The sequence below is a fragment of the Orcinus orca genome, chromosome 3, assembly GCF_937001465.1.
Source record: "Orcinus orca chromosome 3, mOrcOrc1.1, whole genome shotgun sequence".
NCBI classification, from domain to species: domain Eukaryota; kingdom Metazoa; phylum Chordata; class Mammalia; order Artiodactyla; family Delphinidae; genus Orcinus; species Orcinus orca.
In genome coordinates, this window is record NC_064561.1 from 12931849 (window position 1) to 12953372 (window position 21524).

Here is a 21524-nt window from a genome sequence, read left to right on the forward strand (position 1 = left end):
ACAGGCCCCTCCCTCCCCCTGTGGGCTTCCGGAGGGGGCGGGGCCTGCGCGTGCTACGTGGTGGCGGGCGCGTCTGCCGGCGCGTGTCAGTGACGCAAGAGGTGGCAGCCAATGGGGAGCGGCGTTGGCTGGCGCTCCCGCTCCCGTCCGGCCCCACCCCCGCCCGGCGTCGGGCCGTCGGACGGGCGGGAAGGGGTGGGTGCTCGGGGAGGATGGCGGTGGCGGCGGCGGTGGGAGTGGGCGCTGGCGCCGGGGGCCCAGGAGCCGCGGGCGGCAGCGGCGGGGCGCGCGAGGGCGCGCGGGTGGCGGCGCTGTGCCTGCTGTGGTACGCGCTGAGCGCGGGCGGCAATGTAGTCAACAAGGTGATCCTGAGCGCCTTCCCGTTCCCCGTGACCGTGTCGCTGTGCCACATCCTGGCGTTGTGCGCGGGGCTCCCGCCTCTGCTCCGCGCCTGGCGCGTGCCCCCGGCGCCGCCAGTCTCGGGCCCTGGGCCCGGTCCGCATCAGTCGCCGGGCCCGCTCCTGCCACCGCGCTTCTACCCGCGCTACGTGCTGCCGCTCGCCTTCGGCAAGTACTTCGCGTCAGTGTCTGCGCACGTCAGCATCTGGAAGGTGCCCGTGTCCTACGCGCACACCGGTGGGTGCCAAACCTGGCCTAGGGGAAGGCGGCCGGTGCACGCCGCCTGGGGCTTCGGCTCTTGGGTAGGAGCGCGCCGGCCGGGGTGCAGTCGACGGTCAGGAATGCCGGGCTGAGAAGTCAGCTAATGTCCGGAAGGCGCTGGAGGCCTCCAAAAGCTTTTAGCAAGAGAGGGACACGCACAGGGGTCTCGGGAAAGGAAGGGGCTGAGAAGAATGCTGGGAGCTGAGCAGGGCGGATCAGAACTGTTGGGTTAGGGGGAAGGCCCACAGAAATAGAAGAGCTGAAGCAGGTTGAGGGGCTGCCAAGCCTTCCCGCCCCTCCAGTGGAGTTGGGACAGAGTCCCAGGGTGGGTTCTGGGACTAGAACAGCTCCCTGAACGCCCCTTGCCTCTCTTTGCAGTCAAGGCCACCATGCCCATCTGGGTGGTCCTCCTGTCCCGGATCATCATGAAGGAGAAACAGAGCACCAAGGTAACCCAGGAGGGCTCTGGGCCAGTGGGGGCCCCAAGGGCTTTCCGGCTGTTGCCCAGCTGGTGACGTGGTCCAGGTTCCTGGCCTGCAGGCTGCCTGGCTTCCTGTCAAGGAAGGAAGTCAGCTTAGAGACCTCTGGTGGCTCTTTTGCTGCTAATATTCTGGAATCACCCTGGGGGCAGTGGTGTGTGGGGTGTGTGTTCCTGAGTTGTCTCTGTTGGGTGATCTCAGGATGCTGCCATCCATCTCAAGTTCCTTCCTGTTTTGATTACCTACCTGGGGTTGCTGGTAGGCAACTTGGATAACTTGGTCCCATCCTGACCAGACACCCCATGCCCCTCCAGTGGGGTCAGGGTTGGAACACCCTTGGAACATCCGACTCCTTGCTGGAACGGAACTCTGACAGAGTTTCACATCTTTGCAAGAGATAGCGGTCAGGTTGGGACTTCTGGGGTCAGAAGTGAAATGCTAGTCAGAGGAGTCCGATTTTGGCAAAGCCCAGCAAAGTCTTCACAATAAAAACAGCCCGGAATTGTGAATGTCTGGGAATGGAAGTGAAAACAACACGCAGAACCCAGGGCTGCATAGGGAAGATGCTCCGGGCACAATTCAGGGTCTGTTCAAGATGCCAGGCCTGGGTATTTCCTGGCTTGGAGGGAGAGAAGCTGTGGAGTCAGCCAGAGACAGCCTTTCCCTGTGTCCTTAAGTGGAAGTGGGACTCCTGTTGTCCCAGCTGGAATCCATTTCATGCTGGACAGAGCTCCTCTTTCCTATGTGGTTGGTTTCTGGCATCCTGTATTTTATGTAACTTAGAACGGCGGTGCCCTGGATCAGCTTATAGAAATGGGGCCACCTCTGGCTGATGTTTTCTTTCAGCCAGTCTTTTCCCCTGCAAGATCTGGGCGCGCTCTGCAGCCCACCCGCAGGGTGACGTCAGGTGTGACTTGTCTCCCCAGGTCAGGAGTTGCCTGAGAGGTGTGCGGCTGCATCTCTCCATATCACATTGTGTTTATCAGGTTTCCTGTTGTAAGGGACATTGTACCCGGCTTGGGCGGGAAGCCAGAACCTTACACAGAGAGGAAAGACAGGGGAATGGCTTAGGCAGGAGACTAAGGATAATGATAGAGTAAGTGTGGCCCCACCCTGTTTGGATAAGCTGGGTAATCATTCCTGATCTCTGGGGAAGAAATGGGACTTCAAAAGGGAGAGCCTGAGGGCGACAGCCAGTAGTGGGGGGAGCAGGAATTCTGGAATTCAGAGGCTTCCCTCGGCCCTGTGTGTGGGCGTTGGTGGGGTGGAAGCCTCACCACCCCCTCCTAAAGTCTCCCAAGTGCTTTAAGAGTATCCTTTGTAGAAGGATGAGCCAGGAGTAAGAAGAGCTAAGTGTGGGGAATGGATCCCATTTTAGCCACCAGAGTTCCAGGGCCATTCCTTGCCCTAGGCCCTGGAAAGCTTGAGCCTTCTGGAAGGCCCCCTATCATGGCACTCGCTACTCGTTCTTTCGGCCAGCAGTTACTGGGTTGCCTGCCGTGTGCTGGGCACCAGGAGCAGTGACCAAGGAGCTGCCCTAAGCGAGTGCAGGGACGCAGACAATGTAAAGGGCGCTTATAGTGAATGGAGAGCGCTATTCCCTGGAACACACAGCAGAGGAAACTGACAGCGTCTAGGGGGAGGTGAGTCAGGGAAAGTTCTTGTGTTTGTGAACTGACACCTGAAGGGAAAGGAGGTCTCCAGCTGGAGAAGGTGTCGGGGGAGTGTCCCTACCAGGGATAACTGCATGTTGGAAGAGCCCAAAATAAGAGGGACCCGGCCAGCCTTTCAGACGATTGAAGTTTCAGACCCTGGTGTGTTGGTGGCAGCAGCTGGATAGATCCTATTGAGACCAGCCCTGGTTTGTGGCTCTTAATGGGGGTGATGGTATAGGGGGTGGGGCCACCCACAGTGATACAGCCCTGCCCTCAGGTACTCCGAGAACCATCTGCGTCCTACCCCGCTCAGCGCCCCCTAGAGCATCACTGTCGTGGCTAACACCGTTGTTAAAAGGGGTAGGCAGTGTCCTTTTGGGGAGGGAAAAGACAGCAGCTGAGGCTTTCCTCTGGTCATCTGTGTTGGGTGGCCCAGCTCAACCCTGGCCCATCAGCCCCTCCTGCCCTCCTCTCACAGGTGTACCTGTCACTCATCCCCATCATCAGCGGCGTCCTGCTGGCCACTGTCACGGAGTTGTCCTTCGACATGTGGGGGCTTGTCAGTGCCCTTGCTGCCACACTGTGCTTCTCGCTTCAGAATATTTTCTCCAAAAAGGTATTTGGGTGCCATCCAGGGTGCACCTGGTGTTGCAGGGGTGTGCGGGTGGCATCTAAAAAAAAGTGGCCAAGTAGGGATTTCTTCGGTGTTGGAACAAAACAAATCCTGTTGCCCTTCTGCTGGTTTTCTATTTGTTTGGTTTTTAAATAGCTTTTTTGTTTTTTTATTATAAAGTTCGCCTACATTCAATGTGAAAAAATGGAGAAAAGCCCAATGAAAAGAAATCAGAAAACTTACTGAGCACCCACTGTGTGCCAGGCACCACAGTAGGTGCTGGAGACAAAGAATCAAGAGAGACCTGCCCTCTGCCGCAGGGTTTCCTCTTTACTGAGGAAAGTCGCAGTGCTGTCCCCTAAGGAGAACTACTATTAATGCTAGAGTTTTTTCCTGCACAGTTTTTAGAGTTGTAATATTATACATACTTTTCAAATTCTGCTTCGTTCATTTATTATTGCAACACTGCATGCTCCCATATCATTGAAAGTTATTGCTCCTAACTCCAGTAATAATCACATCTTTTCAGGTGTCACAAGTAACGCAGTCAGTTTCCCTGTTGCAGACGCAGATTATTTCCAGCTATTCACTATAAATAATATTGTAATGAACGTCTTGGTGCATAACATTTTTCTGTCTCTCAGGTTATTTCCTTTGGATAGGTTTACAGTTCTTGGGTCAGAGGGTATGAGATGTTTATGGCTCTTGATATACTTTATGCCAATTTAGACATTAACCAGTGCCACTTCAGAGTGCCTGTTTTACTGTAGCTTCACCAGCATTGAGTGTTGGTGTTTTTTGTTTTTGTTTTGTTTTGTTTTGTTTCTTTTCTCCATCCTTCATGTACGAAACATCGTGCCTGTTTTGGACATGGGCTGTGTGTCTCGTCATAGGTGCACTTTCAGGTTTGGCAGTCAAGGTCAGATGTCAGAGTTAATGTACAGTCACCATGTTTGGGGCCTGGGTAAGCGGAGCCCCTCTTGCCACTTAATAGTTTCGATCAGCCTTTAAAGAGGTTTTCTCCCTTCAGGTATTAAGAGATTCAAGGATCCACCATCTCCGGCTGCTGAACATCTTGGGCTGCCATGCCGTCTTTTTTATGATCCCCACGTGGGTCCTGGTGGACCTCTCGGCTTTCCTGGTCAGCAGCGACCTGGTGAGTTGGCCTGTGTCAAGAACATGGCCTTTTCTTAACTGGTTCCAAAGTAGGCCCTTTGTCAGGGGGTTACGCCTCTGTGTTGACTTTGGGGCATCTGAGGCCTCTGATAGGCAGCCCTTTTAGCCCTCAGCCCTTTGATGACTCACACCGCTTGCAGTTGAGCAAGAAGGCTGCCTGTGCATTTCCTTCTCTGTCATGCTAGATCCTAGCTGCTGATAGCTGCTGCATTTGTGCCAGTACATTCAAGGAAGAAAACAAGCACAAGCAAGTTTCCCATCTTGACAGTCTGGTTCAGATCTCACTTTGCCTTTTGGAAACTGTGCTTGCACTGCTCGAGTCCTTTCTTGGTGTCATCTCTGTACTTCCATTGGCACCAGATGTATCCATAGCTCTCTAGGCACAGGAAAGAGCATCTTCCCACCACCTACAGGACCAGCCTCCAGAGAATGTGCTAGAAACTAATGCAGGTGACAGTGATAAGAAGGAGGTTCTTCCAGGCCCGAGTTAGGTGGAGTCAGTGTTTATTAGGGCTTAATGAGGTCTGACTGGATTCTTGACATTGGTCTTTAATCCCTACCACCACCTATGGATGTAGTGGAGGTTATCTCTGGTTTCCAGGTGAGGCAACTGTGGCTCTGTGTTCTAACTTCCCTTCCATGTTGATTAGCTGTAATGTTTCTGTGAAGAACTTTCCATCATCGGCTGGAACTAGTTTGTTACCTGAAAGTACAGTGCACGAAAAGCAGTTTACTACTTCTCTTTCCTTCTAGTTACCAGTTTTCAAAGTAAAGAAAACCAGGGAGTGTTAACCAGGGAGTTGAGGGTTTCTTTTGGGTGAAGGAGGGTTCTTTGATTTATTTACTTTTCAGTATCATTGTGAACTTGTGTTTGTCAGTTGTATGTGTTATTTTGTTAAATAATTCAGAGTATCTTGTCTGGGCTGATGGAGTCCTTCTTATTGGCTCCCTGCCCTTCTGATAGCACATATCAGCCTTGGGTAACTTTTGGCCCCACAGGACGTCCTCCCTCATCTTGTGCGCCTCCCATCCCAGACCTGCAATCAGCCACTCCTTCAGGGACCCGGGTTGCTTTTAGCAGAGAGAGATTCGTGTTTAGAGATACCATCTCAGTGCCACGTGTGCTCACTGCTGTTGGGTTGTCATTGTTTTTAAGACTTGGCAGTAAAAAACCAGGAAAGACGTATCTGGTGGTGGAGGGGAGAGCTTATCCTGATTCATTCTAAGTCCAGTTTAACATTGCAGCATTTATTACTGCTTTGATTTTGCGTGTGTGTGTCTTTCCTGGTACACTTGGTTTCTCACAACGTTTCTCATTCGCAATACACTACGGAAACTGTTCATACGTGATTCTACTGTACACACATATAACTGCTTCAGAGTGAGACTCCCTACCAGGCAACTGCAGGTAGCGTACAGAGAAACAGTAAAGATTTCTTGGCAGCTCTGTCTGTCCTTAAAACAGGTTTCGTTACAGACGTACAACTGGAATACTGTGTTCTAAGGGCACTTGAAATAATTGTTTTCACAATGTGCCTCTGTCACCAACTTCTTGTGCATTTGGGTTCCTTTACTTCCATTTGTTTTCAATTTCTAGGCAATTTTTTTTCCTCACTGAATATATCAAACCTTTATATTTCCAAACCCAAATGATATGACAGCGTTTATTCAAAGAAGTCTAACTTCAGTCGCTGTTGCCTCCCCACTGCCGACCCTATAAGTAGCCATTTTTATGATCTTGGTTTACCCTCTCAGTGTTTCTTTTCGCAGACATAAGCAAATTTCTATATACGGTCGGCCCTCCATATCCATGGGTTTCGAGTCCCCGTATTCAACCGAGGATCAAAATTTTCATCCGAGGTTGGTTGAATCTGCAGATGTGAAACCCACAGATACGGAGGGCCGACTATAAATTGTACTACGCCATTTTATATGAGAGACTTTGAGCATCCTCAGATTGGGGGCTCCTGGAACCAACGCCCCACAGATACTGAGGGCCAAGTGTGTTCATACCTACCTCCTCCTTACACAAAAAGTGGCTTTTTAGATACTTAGGAAAGAGTGCCTTGCTCTTTTCACTCAATGACATGTCCTGAAGATCACTCCATACTGACCTGTTGGGTCTTTTTTGTTCCTTTTATTGACTGCATAGTATTGTCTATAGGTTTGGCTTCAGTTCTGTTACACTGTCCTGTTACAACTCATTGGGGTCTGTGTGTATACACACAAACAGGTATACGTAGGCTTTGCTCTGCTCTCTCTCTTTTATTTTTTTGTCTGCTCTCTTTGCTTTGCGTTTCTCTTGTATTTTGGATATTTTTCGGTTTTCTTCTAGTTTTTCTCATTGAGGCCATCTATTTTTTACCTTGATGGGGACCTTGTGCGTTTTAACAGCAGCCCTAGGAGCATGCAGTAGTCCACAGTGCTGCCGCCTGAAGGCGGGGTTCCTGTCGGGGCTCCTCCTCTCTGCCCTGTGTCTCTCAGCCAGGTGAGTTAGCTCTGTTCCAGTGTGGCGCTCCATAGTAGGAGGAAGGAGGTTCAGGTTGGAGAATATCAGCTGGGGCCTGCTATTCGCCATGTTACCAAGAAAGGCTACAGAGGGCAGTTCCCAGACACGCCCAGCCCTGATGCCAACAGTTCAGCTGAAGCCAGGCACGGATCACCAGACTTGGGAGCAGGAAGCCTAGTTTTAAAGTTTGGACACGATGTGTGAAACAGGTATTTGAAAACTGGAAAGTAAATGGGAGCAGGCACGCTGGTAGAAAAAGCCAGATTGCAAAGTACCACTGAGCCATCTGTGAGTTTGCCTTTCTTTTGCCTCCTGTGTCTCCAGCCTGGACTCAAGGCAGCCGGAAATGCGGAAGTGGGCACTGGGGAAGAAGAGAGTCAAAAGCCCTCTATGCTGGCTTGCAGACAGGGAAAGGAGATTCCTGATGTTCAGAGAGAGTAGAGGAAATCCCCCATTTTCTCTGTTTCCTTTGTTCTCTCGCATCCCAGGCCCCCAGCAATCCCATGGTAGTGGCGGCAGCAGGTCCCACGGGCACCTGAGATGCTGAGGGGGGCAGCCTCCCTCTGCAGTCAAAGGATGGGATTAGCCCCATTGCATTTTTTTTCTCCCTTCATCCTCCCACTGCTTGGCCCCCGAAAGGAGGTGCAGTTGTGGGAAAGACACAGCAGAATGGGGTAATTAATTCCAACTTTCTGACTGGAGGACTGAAAGAGGGAGCCCTCAGAAACCATAAAGTACCAAGGAGACATGGAGAGGAGGAACCCAGAGAAAGTGACCTCATAAAACATGAAATCCTGGGCCCACTCCTGAGCTGCACACGTGGGAATCTGATCCTAGCAGCATACAAAGACAGGATAGACTACTACCCAGGACCAAGAGTGACAACTGGGTAGAGCACACTCAGGACAGAGCTGTGTACCACTGAAAAGGTTGAAAACAGAACTGACATTGGAACCACAACCCACAGGAGGCTGCTCAAGCTTGTAGCCCGAACCCAACTGAGTCTGCTAAAACCAAATATTGACGTTCCCCATGGGACTTAAATGAGACCTACAGTCTTATAATATTCTAACTGTCCAGGATGTAATCCAAAATTACTTGGCATATGAAGAACCAGGAAAATTTCAAGTCTTGTGGGAAAAGATAATCAACAGATGCCAACACTGGGATGACCCAGATGTTGGAATTATTGGACAAAGACTTTAAAGCAATGATATATAATCATGCTCCAAGAATGCTCTTGAAACAAATGGGAAGAACAGAAGATAGATAGAACCGAATGGAAGTTCCAGAATGGAAGGAACAGCTTAAACACTCACTGGATGGGCTAAGCAGAATGGAGGTGACAGAGGAAAGTCCATAACTTGAAGATAAATCAATAGAAATTATCCAGTTGAAACCACAGAGAGAAAAAGATGAAAAGACAAAGAAAAAATCTTTGAAAACAGCCAGAGAAAAACGATGCAGTATTTATAGAACAGCAGTTTGGATGACTGCGGGTTTCTCGTCAGAAACAATGAAAAGCAAAAGTAGAATAACATTTTTTTTAAAGTACTGACACTAAGGAACTATCAACAGATTATATCCAGCAAATATAGAATCTTCAAAATCAACAGAACTATAGAAAATCAGCAAGAATAAAGAACTGAATGCCACAGTCAACCAACTGGATGTCTCATTGACATTTCCAGAATACGCTACCCAAGAGCAGCAGAATAGTCATTCTTTCAAGTGTACATGTGGAACATTCACCAAGATCATATTCTTTGTTAGAAAACAAACCTTAACAAAAGGATTGGAAACATGCAAAATATATTCTCTGATCATGATGAAATCGGAAGTAAATGGCAGAAAGGTAATGAAAAAATCTCCAAACACTTGGAAATTAAACAGCACATTTCTAAATAATCCCTGGGCCAAAGAGGAAGTCTCAAGGGAGAAAAAAATTTTTTTCAACTTAAGCAAAACTGACCAAAAACGAGAGAGAGAGAGAGAAGACACTACAAATATGAGGAATGAAAGAGGGAATAGCACTGCAGAACTCACAGACCTTAAAACCGTAAGAATACTACTGACAGCTCTATACACATAAATTCAACAATAGATGAAATAGACCAGTTCCTCATAAACCACAAACTATCAAAACGCACCCACTCAAGATGAAAAAGATAACCTGAGTCTCAGAGCTATTAAAGAAATTGAATTCGTAGTTTAAAACCTTCTAAAAAGAAGTCATCAGGCCCAGATGGTTTTACTGGTAATTTCTACCAAACACTTAAGGAAAAATAAACACCAGTTCTACACAATCTCCTCCAGAAAACAGAAAAGGAAAGGAACACCTTTGGCTCATAACAAAACCAAGAAAAAGACCAAAATCCCTCATGAACACGGAGGCAAAAGTTCTTAACAAAGTATTAGAACAAATCAAATGCAGTGATATATAAAAACCATGCTACACTATGAAAAAGTGGGATTTCAATCAAGAATGCAAAGCTAATTCAATACTTGAAAATCAGTCAGTGTAATCTACTATAATAGTCTAGCAAAAATCATGTATTCATACCAACTGATGCAGAAAAGGCATTTGACAAAGTCCAACATCCAGTCATGAGTTTTAAAAAGTCAACAAACTAGAAATAGAAGGAAACTACCTCAACTTGATCAAGGGCATATATAGTTAACATCATAATGATGAAAGATTGAAGGCTTTTCCCCCTAAGTTCAGGAATAAGGTAAAGATGTTTACTTTCAACATGCATATTCCACATCATACTTGACATCGTAGCCAGGGCAACAAGACAAGAAAAAGAAATACAGATTTGAAAGGACAAAATAAACTTCTCTATACCCAACAAAATTTTATTCTTTAGTATTAATTCAACTATAAATCACTACTTAAATTTTAATTTTTCTCCTTGTCAAAGGTGTAAATGAAAAAAAAGTTGAGATACTAATCTATCTGTGCGTGTGTGTATACATGGAGATAGATATATACCTATATATATTAAAAATTTTTTAATATAGAAAAGCTGATTGGAAAATTTACATACATTGACTGGCAAGAGAACTGGAATAGCCAAATAAGTTTGAGAGAGAAGAATAAAGTTGGAGGAATCACACTACATAATTTGAAGGCTTAGTATAAAGGTATGGATATTGGTGGAGAGAGACATCGATCAGTGGAGCAGAATAGGCAGTTTGAACTTATACTCACAAATATGGGTAACTGATCTTTGATGCAGGTTCAAAGGCAATTCAATGGAGAGAGGATAGTTTCTTTAACAAATGGTGTTGGAACAATTGGACATCCATAAGCAAAAACTGAGGCTTGACTTCAACCTCACACATTATACAAAATTTAATTCATAATGTACTCTAGACTTAAATTTAAGAGCAAAAATGATAACCTTTAGAAGAAAACAGAAGAAAAATCTTCACGACTTGGGATTAGTTCTTAGACATTACACCAAAAGCAAAGTCCATAAAGAAAATAATTGGTAAATGGGGGCTTCCTCAAAATTAAAAACTTTCGCTTTCCAATACACTATTAAGTGAAAGAAAGACAAGCTACAGACTGGGAAAAAATATTTGCCAATGCGATACTGACAGAGGACTTATGTTCAGGATATATGAAGAACTCTCAAAATTCAATAGTAGGAAAACAACTTGTTTAAAAATGGGCAAAAGACTTGAACTTCACCATCGTGATTGTACAGATGGCATGTGAAATATGTTCAACATCATTAGTCATTAGGGAAAAGCAAATTAAAACCAAGATGAGGTGCTACTTCGTATCCAGTAGGATGGCTACAATGAAAAGTACTGGCAGTACCATGTTTGTCGAGGCTGGGCCACAACTGGAATTCTCATATATCGTTGGAGCAAGTGCAAAGTCATGCAGCCACTCTGGAAAACATTTGGGAGTTTCTTCTGAAGTTAAACATACACTGACCATATGTCCCAGCAGTCTCACTCCTGGGTATTTACTCTAGAAATGAAACTCACATTCACACAGAAGCCTGTACATGAATGTCTATAGCAACTCTATTCATGATCACAAAGTATTGGAAACAACCCAAATGTCACTCAACGGGTGAATGGTTAAGGTAACTTCGGTATGTTTGTACAGCAGAACATTTCTCAGCAATAACAACTGTCATCCCTTACAACAACTTGCGGGGGGGGCAGTTAGAGGCATTATGCTGAATGAAAGAAACCTGTCTGAGAAGGTTCCATGCTGTATCATTCCATTTATAGGACGGTCTCCAAAAGATGAACCTATCATGAGGAACATAGCAGTGGTTGCCTGGGTTGGGGGAGGGGGTTTGCACAAAGAAGCCCTGGGGAGTGTTATGGGGTGATGGAGCTGTTCTGAATCCTGATTGCAGTGTTGGCTACATGAGTCAATATATGTGTGAAAACACATGGAACTATCCACCGGGAGGAAGAAACACTTGACTTTATTGTTATGTCAGTTCTTTTAAAAAGCTGGATTGCCTGGGTTCCTTTCCTGCAAGATAGATATCTTTGCAAGCTGGCTGCCTTGTAAAAATAGCTTGGAAGTCCATATGGGTCACCTCAGGGAAGAACTGCTGGGAGAACAGGCCAGCTCACCCTGAAGGCGCGCTGGTGGGCTCACATGCCTTACAGAGGCTATTATCCCAACTAGGGCAACGTTCTGGGCAATTCTGAGCAGGTCGCCTACTCAGATCTCCCTCACCTTTAAGAGGACTACGTGATCGTTCCCTATCAGAGGGTGGTAGAGATAGAATCAGGCCGCTGCCCTAAGATTGCTGCAGCTCCCATCCTGGCAGGGCCACTAGACACCACTGTCCTGGGCGGACCCAGCTGCATCCTCCTCTGTCAAAGGCCAGAGCAGCCTGGGAACTGGCCTGGGATCAGCCCAGGCTCTTTGAGGAGTTCTGTGGCCCCGACGTCTGCTAGTTGTGGTTTCTTCTGGACCCCCTTCATTAGGGTAGCTTACTTCTGGTGAGGGTCAAATGGTAACTAAAATTTTGACGATAGCATCACCTCCTGTTTGTTTGGCCTTGGGATTGTTTTAAAGCACTTTCAAAGCCATGATTGCATTTGATCTTCATAGCAGCAGCGTTGTGTGGACTTATCAGGGGTCAATCTTTCCCATTTCATAGATGAAGGAAACAGAGAGGTCGAGCAGCTTGCCTGGGGGGGTTCCCAGCAATGGGGCAGACCCAGAGCCTCTGGCTCCCAGCCTTGGGCGGGGAGGGGAGGGTCTTCACACACCCAGAGGCTGCCTTCCCAGGACCTCCCCATTTTATACAATGCATCATGTCTGCTATGGTTTAAATGTCTGTCACCCCCCACCAAATTCATATGTTGAAGCCTAACTCTCAGTGTGATGGTGTCGGGAGGTGGGGCCTTTGGGAGCTGATTAGGTCATGAGGGTGGAGCCATCATGAATGGGATTCATGCCCTTATGAGAGACCCCAGAGAGCTCCCTCACCACTTCCGCCATGTGAGGGCCCAGTGAGAAGGTGCCACCCTGAACCAGGAAAAGGGCTCTCACCAGATGCGGAATCTACTGGCGCCTTGATCTTGAACTTCCAGCCTCCAGAACTGTGAGAAATAAACATCTGTTGTTTGTAAGCACCCTCAGCCTGTGGTATTTTGTCTTAGCAGCCCAAACAGACTGAGGTGATGTCCAGAATGCAGAACTCGCTCTGCTAACCCAGAGCCCCGGCCCTCACTGGACAGGGATGAGGGAAGGCTTTGGTTTGTGTCATACTCTGCACCCCTTGGGTAGCTGATGTCCCCCCGAACCTCCGCTTCCTCAGCAGGAAAGGGTGGTGATCATTATTATTGTTGCTCCATGCAGAGTGTCGTGAAGGTCAGAGGTTGTATAGATAAAGCACCTGGTATCACATGATGACCCACCTGGGTCTGTTCCCCAGCGAATGTGTGACCCTGATAAGCCGCTGTGTGTCACCCCCCCTGCCAGGGCAAGCGTGTGACCGCAGTGCTGTTCTCGCTCCCCCGTCTCTGTAGACCTATGTGTCCCAGTGGCCTTGGATGCTTCTGCTCCTGGCTGTCAGCGGCTTCTGTAACTTTGCCCAGAACGTCATTGCCTTCAGCATCCTCAACCTCATCAGCCCTCTGAGCTACTCGGTCGCCAACGCCACCAAGAGAATCATGGTCATCACAGTGTCCCTGATCATGCTGCGAAACCCAGTCACCAGCACCAACGTCCTGGGCATGATGACGGCCATCCTGGGAGTCTTTCTGTACAACAAGGTGAGTCTGGGGTGGGGGGAGGCTGTCCCCTGGGACGCCCAGGGAGTCTACCAAGAGTTGGCCGGGGCGGGGAATGGAAGGGGCCTCACCAGGAACTAAGAGGCCCGGGTTCCAGCTGCCAGCTTTGCCACTGACTGGTTTATGGTCTACGCTCAGCCCCCTCTGCCCGGGGCTTCCTTTTCCTGCGTAGATGACCCCAGGCTCATGCCTCAGTCCAGTGTGGCTCTCGGGTCTACTGAGGCTTTATCAGGAATTTCCCTCCCTCCTTGCGAAGATTGTTTGTTCCGATGTAAGGCTGTGGGATGGCTGACAGGTAGGGCCGGTCCAGTAACAGTTCACTGGCCATGCCCAGCCCCGCTAGGGATGACACTTGTGTTGGCCTTGAAGGCTGCTTGGCTGTGAATCTCGAGCTCCCCTCTGTCCTCTGTGCGTGTCCTGGACAAGGAGCCAGTGGTCTCACTGCTCTCTTGACCTCGCAGACCAAGTATGATGCGAATCAGCAAGCCCGGAAGCACCTCCTCCCCGTCACGACGGGGGACCTGAGCAGTAAGGAGCATCATCGGAGCGCCCTGGAGAAGCCCCACAACGGCATTCTCTTCCCCCAGCACGGGGACTATCAGTACGGCCGCAACAACATCTTGACAGATCACTTCCAGTACAGCCGGCAGAGCTACCCAAACTCGTACACTTTGAACCGTTACGACGTGTAGAGTCTAGCGACCAGGGCAGGACGTTCTGCCAATCCTCCCTCTTACCCCCCAGCAGTACCAGAAACTTCTGACAACCAGTGAATGTACAACCCGGCCAAGGGGGGATGGTGCAGAACCATCAGAAGACCCTGGGGTTCCCGGCCCCCTGGGGGCAGCAGGATGCCGTCCCTGCAGTGGGGACCACTGCTCCCGAGCTCCGGTGTTTCATGCCCTTTCTTCCTGGAGTCTGTCTTCTGAGGGCTGCGTCGCCATATGGAAATCTCGTCCGGCTTTTACCTTTCTGTGTGGACTTACTTCCCAAGTCATGTTTTTCAGAGTTCTTGTTCTGTTTTCCAGATAACAGCCAGGACCCTCTCTGGAAAGGACACAGACCTCGGAGTGGGCAAGAGGTGGTTTGCAGGGAGGGTGGCAAGGGTGGTGCTTGGTGACAGGCTAGCAGCTTTAATTCCACTGCTCAGGTAGGCGTAGGACTGGTGCAGCCATGGAGCAGAGGAGTGTAACGGTTATTGCAAACATCTCCAGCCACAAAGATGGACTCAGCTTTCTGATCAGCCCATGGCTGTTTGCAGTTCTGGCAAACGTTCCCCAGTGCAAAGCTATTGTAATTAGCATTGAATTCTTAGAGCCTAATTCTGACACAAAAGTCAGAGGTGGCGTGTGCCCGGATCCAGAGGGAAAGGTGGCCACTGTCTCCTGGGCTCCCTCTTCCGTTGGTGGAGCAGGGCATCTCTCCTCTCGGAGCAGCAAGGAGGAGGGGATGCAGGGCTGTGAGAAGGATCATGAGGAAATCGTGTTCAGTGTTTCAGGCTCTATTTCTATATTTGTTTTGTTTCTTGAGCTTTCACCACTTCTGTGCTGACTTAGTAGGATGTTTGGGGGGGTGATGTTGGCTTTATGAGGATCTTGCATTTTCCTAGGGCAAATTTTGTAGCTGTCTGTGCTTTTATGCCCCCATCCCCCTTAGGGGATGCAGGATGCATGAGGATCAGCTTATGGTTGGAAAACCCTTTTGTTTTTAAGCATTTAAAAACAAGAAAAGTTGCTGGCGATGCCTGTCTCGGCACATTGCTGCGTTTAGTAGCAAGGAAGTGTTTTGAAAAGCTGGTCACTAGCTTTTCTAGTGAGCAGTCCCTGAAAGTGAGATAAATCAAGAATGTCATCTCGATAGTTCGTGTCATAGATGAGAGCTCAGTGCTCTGATTTCCATTAGCTGTTCTTGTGGTGGTTGCATTAGGATCTGAATCATGTCCCAGTGAAGCGGCAAGCACCAAGCTAGGATTTGGTTTGCCAAATCAGTCTTTGGTCAAGAAAAAGTTTGGGTTTTGGCAAAATCACTCGAGGAAAATTATGTGACCCTAGTGGGTAACCCATGTGCTGAGGTCCAGGTCGGGACACCTGGCATCACTAAAGACTGTGCCCTCGGAAAGGACCACTTGCTTGGCTCTGAGGGTCTTCGCTGATGGCAGCCTTCTTCCTTCAGCCCTGTCCCCGGCCTCTTGAACAGGCACTTGGCTTGATCAGCAGATGGGATATCGGGTCACCCTTTACCTCCTGGCATGTGAGACGGTTCTGTTTCAAGGAAGTACCGCTTGACTCCTGTTTGTTTTGGTAATTAGAATTTTGTACTTAGAGGTTACACTTTTGTCAGCTTATGAATGGGCGACTCCTGGAGAGGTCACAGGGACCCCTTGTGGCCTGTGAGTTCAGTACCACTGGCCTAAGGAGTCCCTGTTTGTCGTTGTCTTGCTTTTGAATTACTTTGGCCACAAGTTCTGAGACAATGCTGTGTAAAACAGGAAGGGGCCGTTCTGAAGGGTGTTATTTGTGAAAAGAACCTGCTGAGTGCCTTCACCAGAGGCAGTAGAGTCTGCAGTTGAACCACAATAAATGGGGATAATTTTGCACAGCATAGACATTACAGTAGTTGTCTTTATGATAGGAACTGATTTCTTGAACGTATAATTGAACTCCAAAATGAATTATGCCTCTATGCAGGTTTAATGAAATTTCTGAGGTTGCTGAAATGTGTATATTTGTTTTCCTTTTCCAGTGCAAGATCTGCTGGTGAGGGGAAATATCTGACTGGTTTTATTACGGTTTATACATGAATAAATGGGATATTTAGTTCTGTACATAAATCTACAGTGAGTACATACACTGGAATGAGAGACAATCATATTAGACCAAATCATCAGATCAAAAGACAAAGACATACTTTTGAGACTTGAAAGTTCAAAGCTGACACTGACCTCCTGAAGGCCAGTTTTCCAGCCACTTGCTGCCCTTGCTCAACCCTCCACCCCACTCTCAAATCCACATTTGCAGCTGGGTTCCCCTCACCTCCTCATTGCCAGGGATTGTGACAGCTAGTTCACCCATCCGTGGTATGGTCTGCAAAACTAACTCAAACCCAACTCCTTCGTTTTACAGAAGGGGAAACTGAGGCTCAGAGGGCATTTTTAAATAGTGTTTGTTCACTATCTTGAGACTCAGTGTGGAATTTTTAAGCACCTTATTTTAATTCATTCATTATTGGGAAAATCAAACCCCTGTTACAAAGGAGAGAAGCCAAATAGGTTCAAATGAAGAAGCACTTGGAATTTCTGGATTTTACTGTGTATTTGGCATACATCATGCAACAGGCCCTCTGTTATCACTGGGACATAACCAGACCTGGATACCTTAAGGTCTAACAGCCTTAAGGACATAGAACATTAAATTATTGAAGAATCTGAACATTGTGAATTCTTTTTTTCAATTGTCACCTTGTTTTCAGGACTTTTCTTGCTATAGACTGTTCTGTGGGAATGATACTGTGTATATTCGTGGCTGGCATTTACCAAAAATAAATGGTGGTCTCCAGGGAATCAAGATTGGTCCCAGTTTGTCAGTGAGGGTCCCTTTCTCAGTGACCCTGTCGTCAGTGTGCCCAGCAACAAAACGTGTAAGAGGCAGAAAGAGCAAACCAACTTGGTTCCCACATTCAGGTGTATTGCAACTTTTTTACCTTTTCTAAGCCAAATTTAAACACGTGACTTGTGAATTCATGAGCCAGTAGGATAAAACTAGAATCACAGCTTAACAGTTAATGACATGCCTTTATTGAACAGAATAACATGGAAAATCCAAGAATGTTGTGAGAGCTGTGCTTACATCTGTATGAGGAACAACAGAGTACCTGCTACGTGTGGGCTTTTCACACACAATCCACAAAGGATTACTCTTCACCTTGTGAGGCCCAGAGGGGTTAAGTCATTTGTCCAGGATCACACTGAAGTCTGCCTCCAAGCCCATTTCCCCCCATACTACTCAGAAACCACTCCCAACAGACAATTTCCTTCAATCACAGTTGATGGGTAGGAGTTTCTCCTAAAACAAGTGCCCACATCCTTTTAATTCATAATCCTTTTGTTCAGTGATTTACTGAGCACCAAAATATATCGCTGAGATATATAAAGGTGCTTGTGAATAGTTTATCTCTGAAAGAATACACAGGAAGCCGGACACAGCAGTTGCCTCTGGAGAGGATATATGCACTTTTTTCAAAACTGCCATATTGTGCCAAGTACAGGAAACAGATACGTAAGCCTTCTACCCTCAGAGCACTCAGCTTAATTTATGGATGTGTGACTAAGGAGCACACAAGTGCTGTGTTGGAGGCGGGGCAGAAAATGCTAAAGGAAGTACAGGGTAATTATTCAAGCGGCATATGGGAATGTTTTGGCTTGCATTTTCAATTCACAGAGTATTTTATTTGCACATTTTATATTATATATGCTTGTTTAACTATCAGGACCCAAGAGGCAGGTATTAGCCCTATTTTACAGAGGGAAATGGCAACAGAGAAAGTCAGGCTTGGCCCATGGAACATGCCTGGAACCCAAGTGTCTGACTCCAAGCCCAGGGCCCTTTGCCCTGCAAAGCAGCCTCAATGAAGTGAGTGGTTTTGTTTTTCCTCACGTTTGTCATACACTCCGAAGAGGAGCTGGTGCAATCAAAGGGGATCTTTTCAATTCAGTTGCCTCGGCCACACTGCTAAAGTAAGACCCTGAAGGAGCCCTGATGTCCAGATGACCCAAGTCACTTTGCAGTTGTCTGCTGTGGTTCCAGCAGGGCCTCAAGAGGCTCTGCTGGGGATGGTGTCACTGCCTTATAAGTCAGGCAGGGCCAGGTTTAAGGACAGCCTCATTGCTCAGATGCCAGAGCCCGAACCCCTCCTCAGGGATGTCTGCTCCCAGACACTGGACTCCTCCTTTCTCTCCCCAGGGCAGCTCCTTTGTGACCAGAAGTTCGTTTGGTGACACATGATCAGGCCCAAGGAATGCTCATGTCTAGGACAGGACAGGACCACCTTCTCTGTTCCCACAGGACATTCCTCCTGCCATGGCTTCAGCTAGTTGATCACATGGGATTCAGTTACTGCAGATGAGGTGACAGTCACACCAAGCTTTGCTTTACTGAGACCATAGGTCTAGATGGGCCTAGATTTCCTCAGTCAACCCCCTACTGTTTTTAGTAACAACTTTTCTGGTCTATATATTTTTATAGTCTATATATTTTTTAAGTTAGAAAAAAATTATTAAAGCCAAAAAATTATCTAGACTATACAGATGTCAAAAAGAATGGGATAAAGAACAACTTCCAAAATATATCGCTGAGATATATAAAGGTGCTTGTGAATAGTTTATTTCTGAAAAGATACACAGGAAGCTGGACACAGCAGTTGCCGCTGGAGAGGATATATGCACTTTTTTCAAAACTGGCATACTGTGCATATTATTTTGTAAACTGCTTTAAAAAAATATGCTAGAAACATTTCCCTTGTTACTAAATATCCCTTGATTCTGTCTGTGTACATGGTATTATAAGATGTGCTACAATTAACCAACCCCTACTGCTGCACATTAAATACTATTTTAATGGGATGAGTTTGCAGCGCACAATGTTGCACATGCTTCTAATCTAGGATAAATTCCTCACAGCACATTTGCAGGACCGAAGTGGCTATGCGTGTGGGTTTTAAATTCTTTCCTTTTTCCTTGTTAGGTGGGCCCCTCAGCAAGTTCATCTCACCAAGGGGGGTGCATTTTACTTGCTTACTTAAGAGTTTTGTTCCCAGGTCCTTGGAGACCATGTCGGTCTGCAGGAGCCTCTACTTCTAGCAACTCTCTCTACTGCTTTCTCCTGACCAACGAATTCTGATTTGGCCCACTGAAAGGAGCCTGGGGGAGGCCTTGTGATGCTTACATATCCAGTCTCAAATGGCATTTTAAACACTATGAGATGAATGTATGATAGCAGTAGTCATGGGTGTACAACCTTTCTGGTGGACAGTTGAGCAACGTCAGCATTAAAAGTGCAAACCCTTTGACCACAAGATCTATGTATACACTAAAACTTTTAATAGTGGTTTAAAAGTAGAACCAACTCAAGAGACTCCATGGTGTCTGGCTTCAAAAAATTATGGTAAATCCACACCACATTGTTCTATGCAGTCATTAAAAATGACCAGATTTGTAACGTGTTTTGGTTCACAGATCCCGTTAAGAATCTGGTAAGTGCTGTGTATCTTCAACTCACAAAAACGAGTGCTATCTCTGAAATCTATCCGTGGTGGATCAGAAGTTAAAGCTTCTTGATACAGTTCTTTCCTGGCATGGAAAAATCACACTATCCAGATTACTGAGCATTTACTAAACAGAACATTCCCCCTGCCTGGACTGTTCACATAGCTGGTTCCGGAGTGGGATCTCAGTGCAAACCTCACCGCCCAAGGGCCTTCTCAGATAACCCTATCAGTGTAGGCACCACCCTCCTCCCTTATCATGGTCTTAGCACCCTCTGTTTTCCTCAATAACACCTTTGAGATGATATATTTGTTTACTGATCTATGGGTTTCTCTGCCTACCCAGACCGTGGGCTCATGAGAGCAAGAACTTAGGTCTGACTTGTTCATTGTTTCATCCACAAGCAACATCCAACCTGCCTTTTTTTGTTGTTTTTTTGTGGTACGCGGGCCTCTCACTGTTGTGGCCTCTCCCGTTGCGGAGCACAAGCTCCGGACGCGCAGGCTCAGCGGCCATGGCTCACGGGCCCAGCCGCTCCACGGCATGTGGGATCTTCCAGGACCGGGGCACGAACACGCGTCCCCTGCATCGGCAGGCGGACTCTCAACCACTGCACCACCAGGGAAGCCCCAACCTGCCTTTTTGTGAACCAAGAATGGTCTTTACAGGTGAACATTTGCAATCAATTGATGACAGGAAAGACTGACTTGGAATCCCCAGAAAAGCATTCCATTCTTCTCATTAGACCTAAATTATTTAAACTGTACTCAATTGCTATATTTTATATTCCACCAATAAAAAGTGTTCTGGACATTTTTCTCTTTGGTTATATAAGCACTACACAATAGCCTCAATTTTGGCTCTTGGCCAGAAGAGCCTAAACTATTTGCTATCTGGCCCTTTATAGAAAACGTTTGCCAGCCTCTGGTCTAAGGCAATATCTGACGTACAGGAGACAATCCATAAGCGTCAGAAGTTACGTAGCAACAAAAAAGAAATGTATCTAAAACACAAAGATATATATTTTCATAAAATACAGAGGTATAGCCAACTAAAGTGTTAATGTTAACGGCGAGAGTCACATTACGGGGCAAGTCCACAGTCTACATTTCCCTAATGTTTGCTGCGGCTTGTTAATTTTCCCCACAATTAGCATGCGTTATCTTTACCATCATCGTTTTGGATGCAACGTAAATGCATCTTGCAGGATGGCGCCCTGCCCTCCGGACGCGCAGTGTAGAAGGCCCAGCACCCGTAGGTCCTGGACGCTCACTCCTTCCCCGCTGCTTGAATGACTGCACAGAAGCCACACGAGCCCCAAAGAGGCGCACTCAGTCTGAGGCCGGCGGGGGTGCGGGTGGGGTCCGCTCGCCCTAAAGTCTTCCTTATCAAAACGTTTGATCGAGGGAAAGAAATCGAGCGGGAGGCTCTTTTGAACCTCAATAAGCTCAGTTACATCCCCGCCAAGCCCATAGCCTCCCGGTTCTGCTTCTGCCTCCGGGCGGCCCCGGGAGCATGTGACAGGCGTCGCGGCCCAGGAGCCGCCCAGACGCACCTCACCTCGTATTTTCCTTACCGCCGCCCCGCGAGGAGGAAACAGGCCTTGACCGGGGCAGGAACACCCCAGGCTCCCTAGTCCCGCGGAGAACGAGGCCGGCCAAGCCTTCGGGTTGCAACGCTGAGCTGAGAAAACGCCCCGGCCGCGGCTAACAGCCGTCCGCTCAGTTCTAGCAGCTCCTGGGCGTCGCACGACAACAGCCCACTCCGCACATGCGCGAGAAAGCCCTTGCGCGTACACTTCGCTAGCCCCTCCTGCGCGCCCGGCCTCGCGCGGCTTCTTCCCTCCCGCCTTGTGCCCTCACTTCCGGGGTTTCCCGGCGACGGC

At 47.7% G+C, this 21524-nt stretch overlaps 1 protein-coding gene across 1 annotated transcript; it reads left to right on the top strand.

The window, feature by feature from the left end:
• Window positions 1-154: 154 nt before the first annotated feature.
• Window positions 155-16939, top strand: SLC35E1 (solute carrier family 35 member E1). The gene is made up of 6 exons (XM_004277597.4): window positions 155-636; window positions 1039-1109; window positions 3273-3410; window positions 4438-4563; window positions 13117-13362; window positions 13842-16939. Exons 1-6 carry the CDS (start codon window positions 213-215, stop codon window positions 14070-14072), a joined length of 1236 nt encoding a protein of 411 aa, XP_004277645.1. The 5' UTR covers window positions 155-212; the 3' UTR covers window positions 14073-16939.
• Window positions 16940-21524: the final 4585 nt, after the last annotated feature.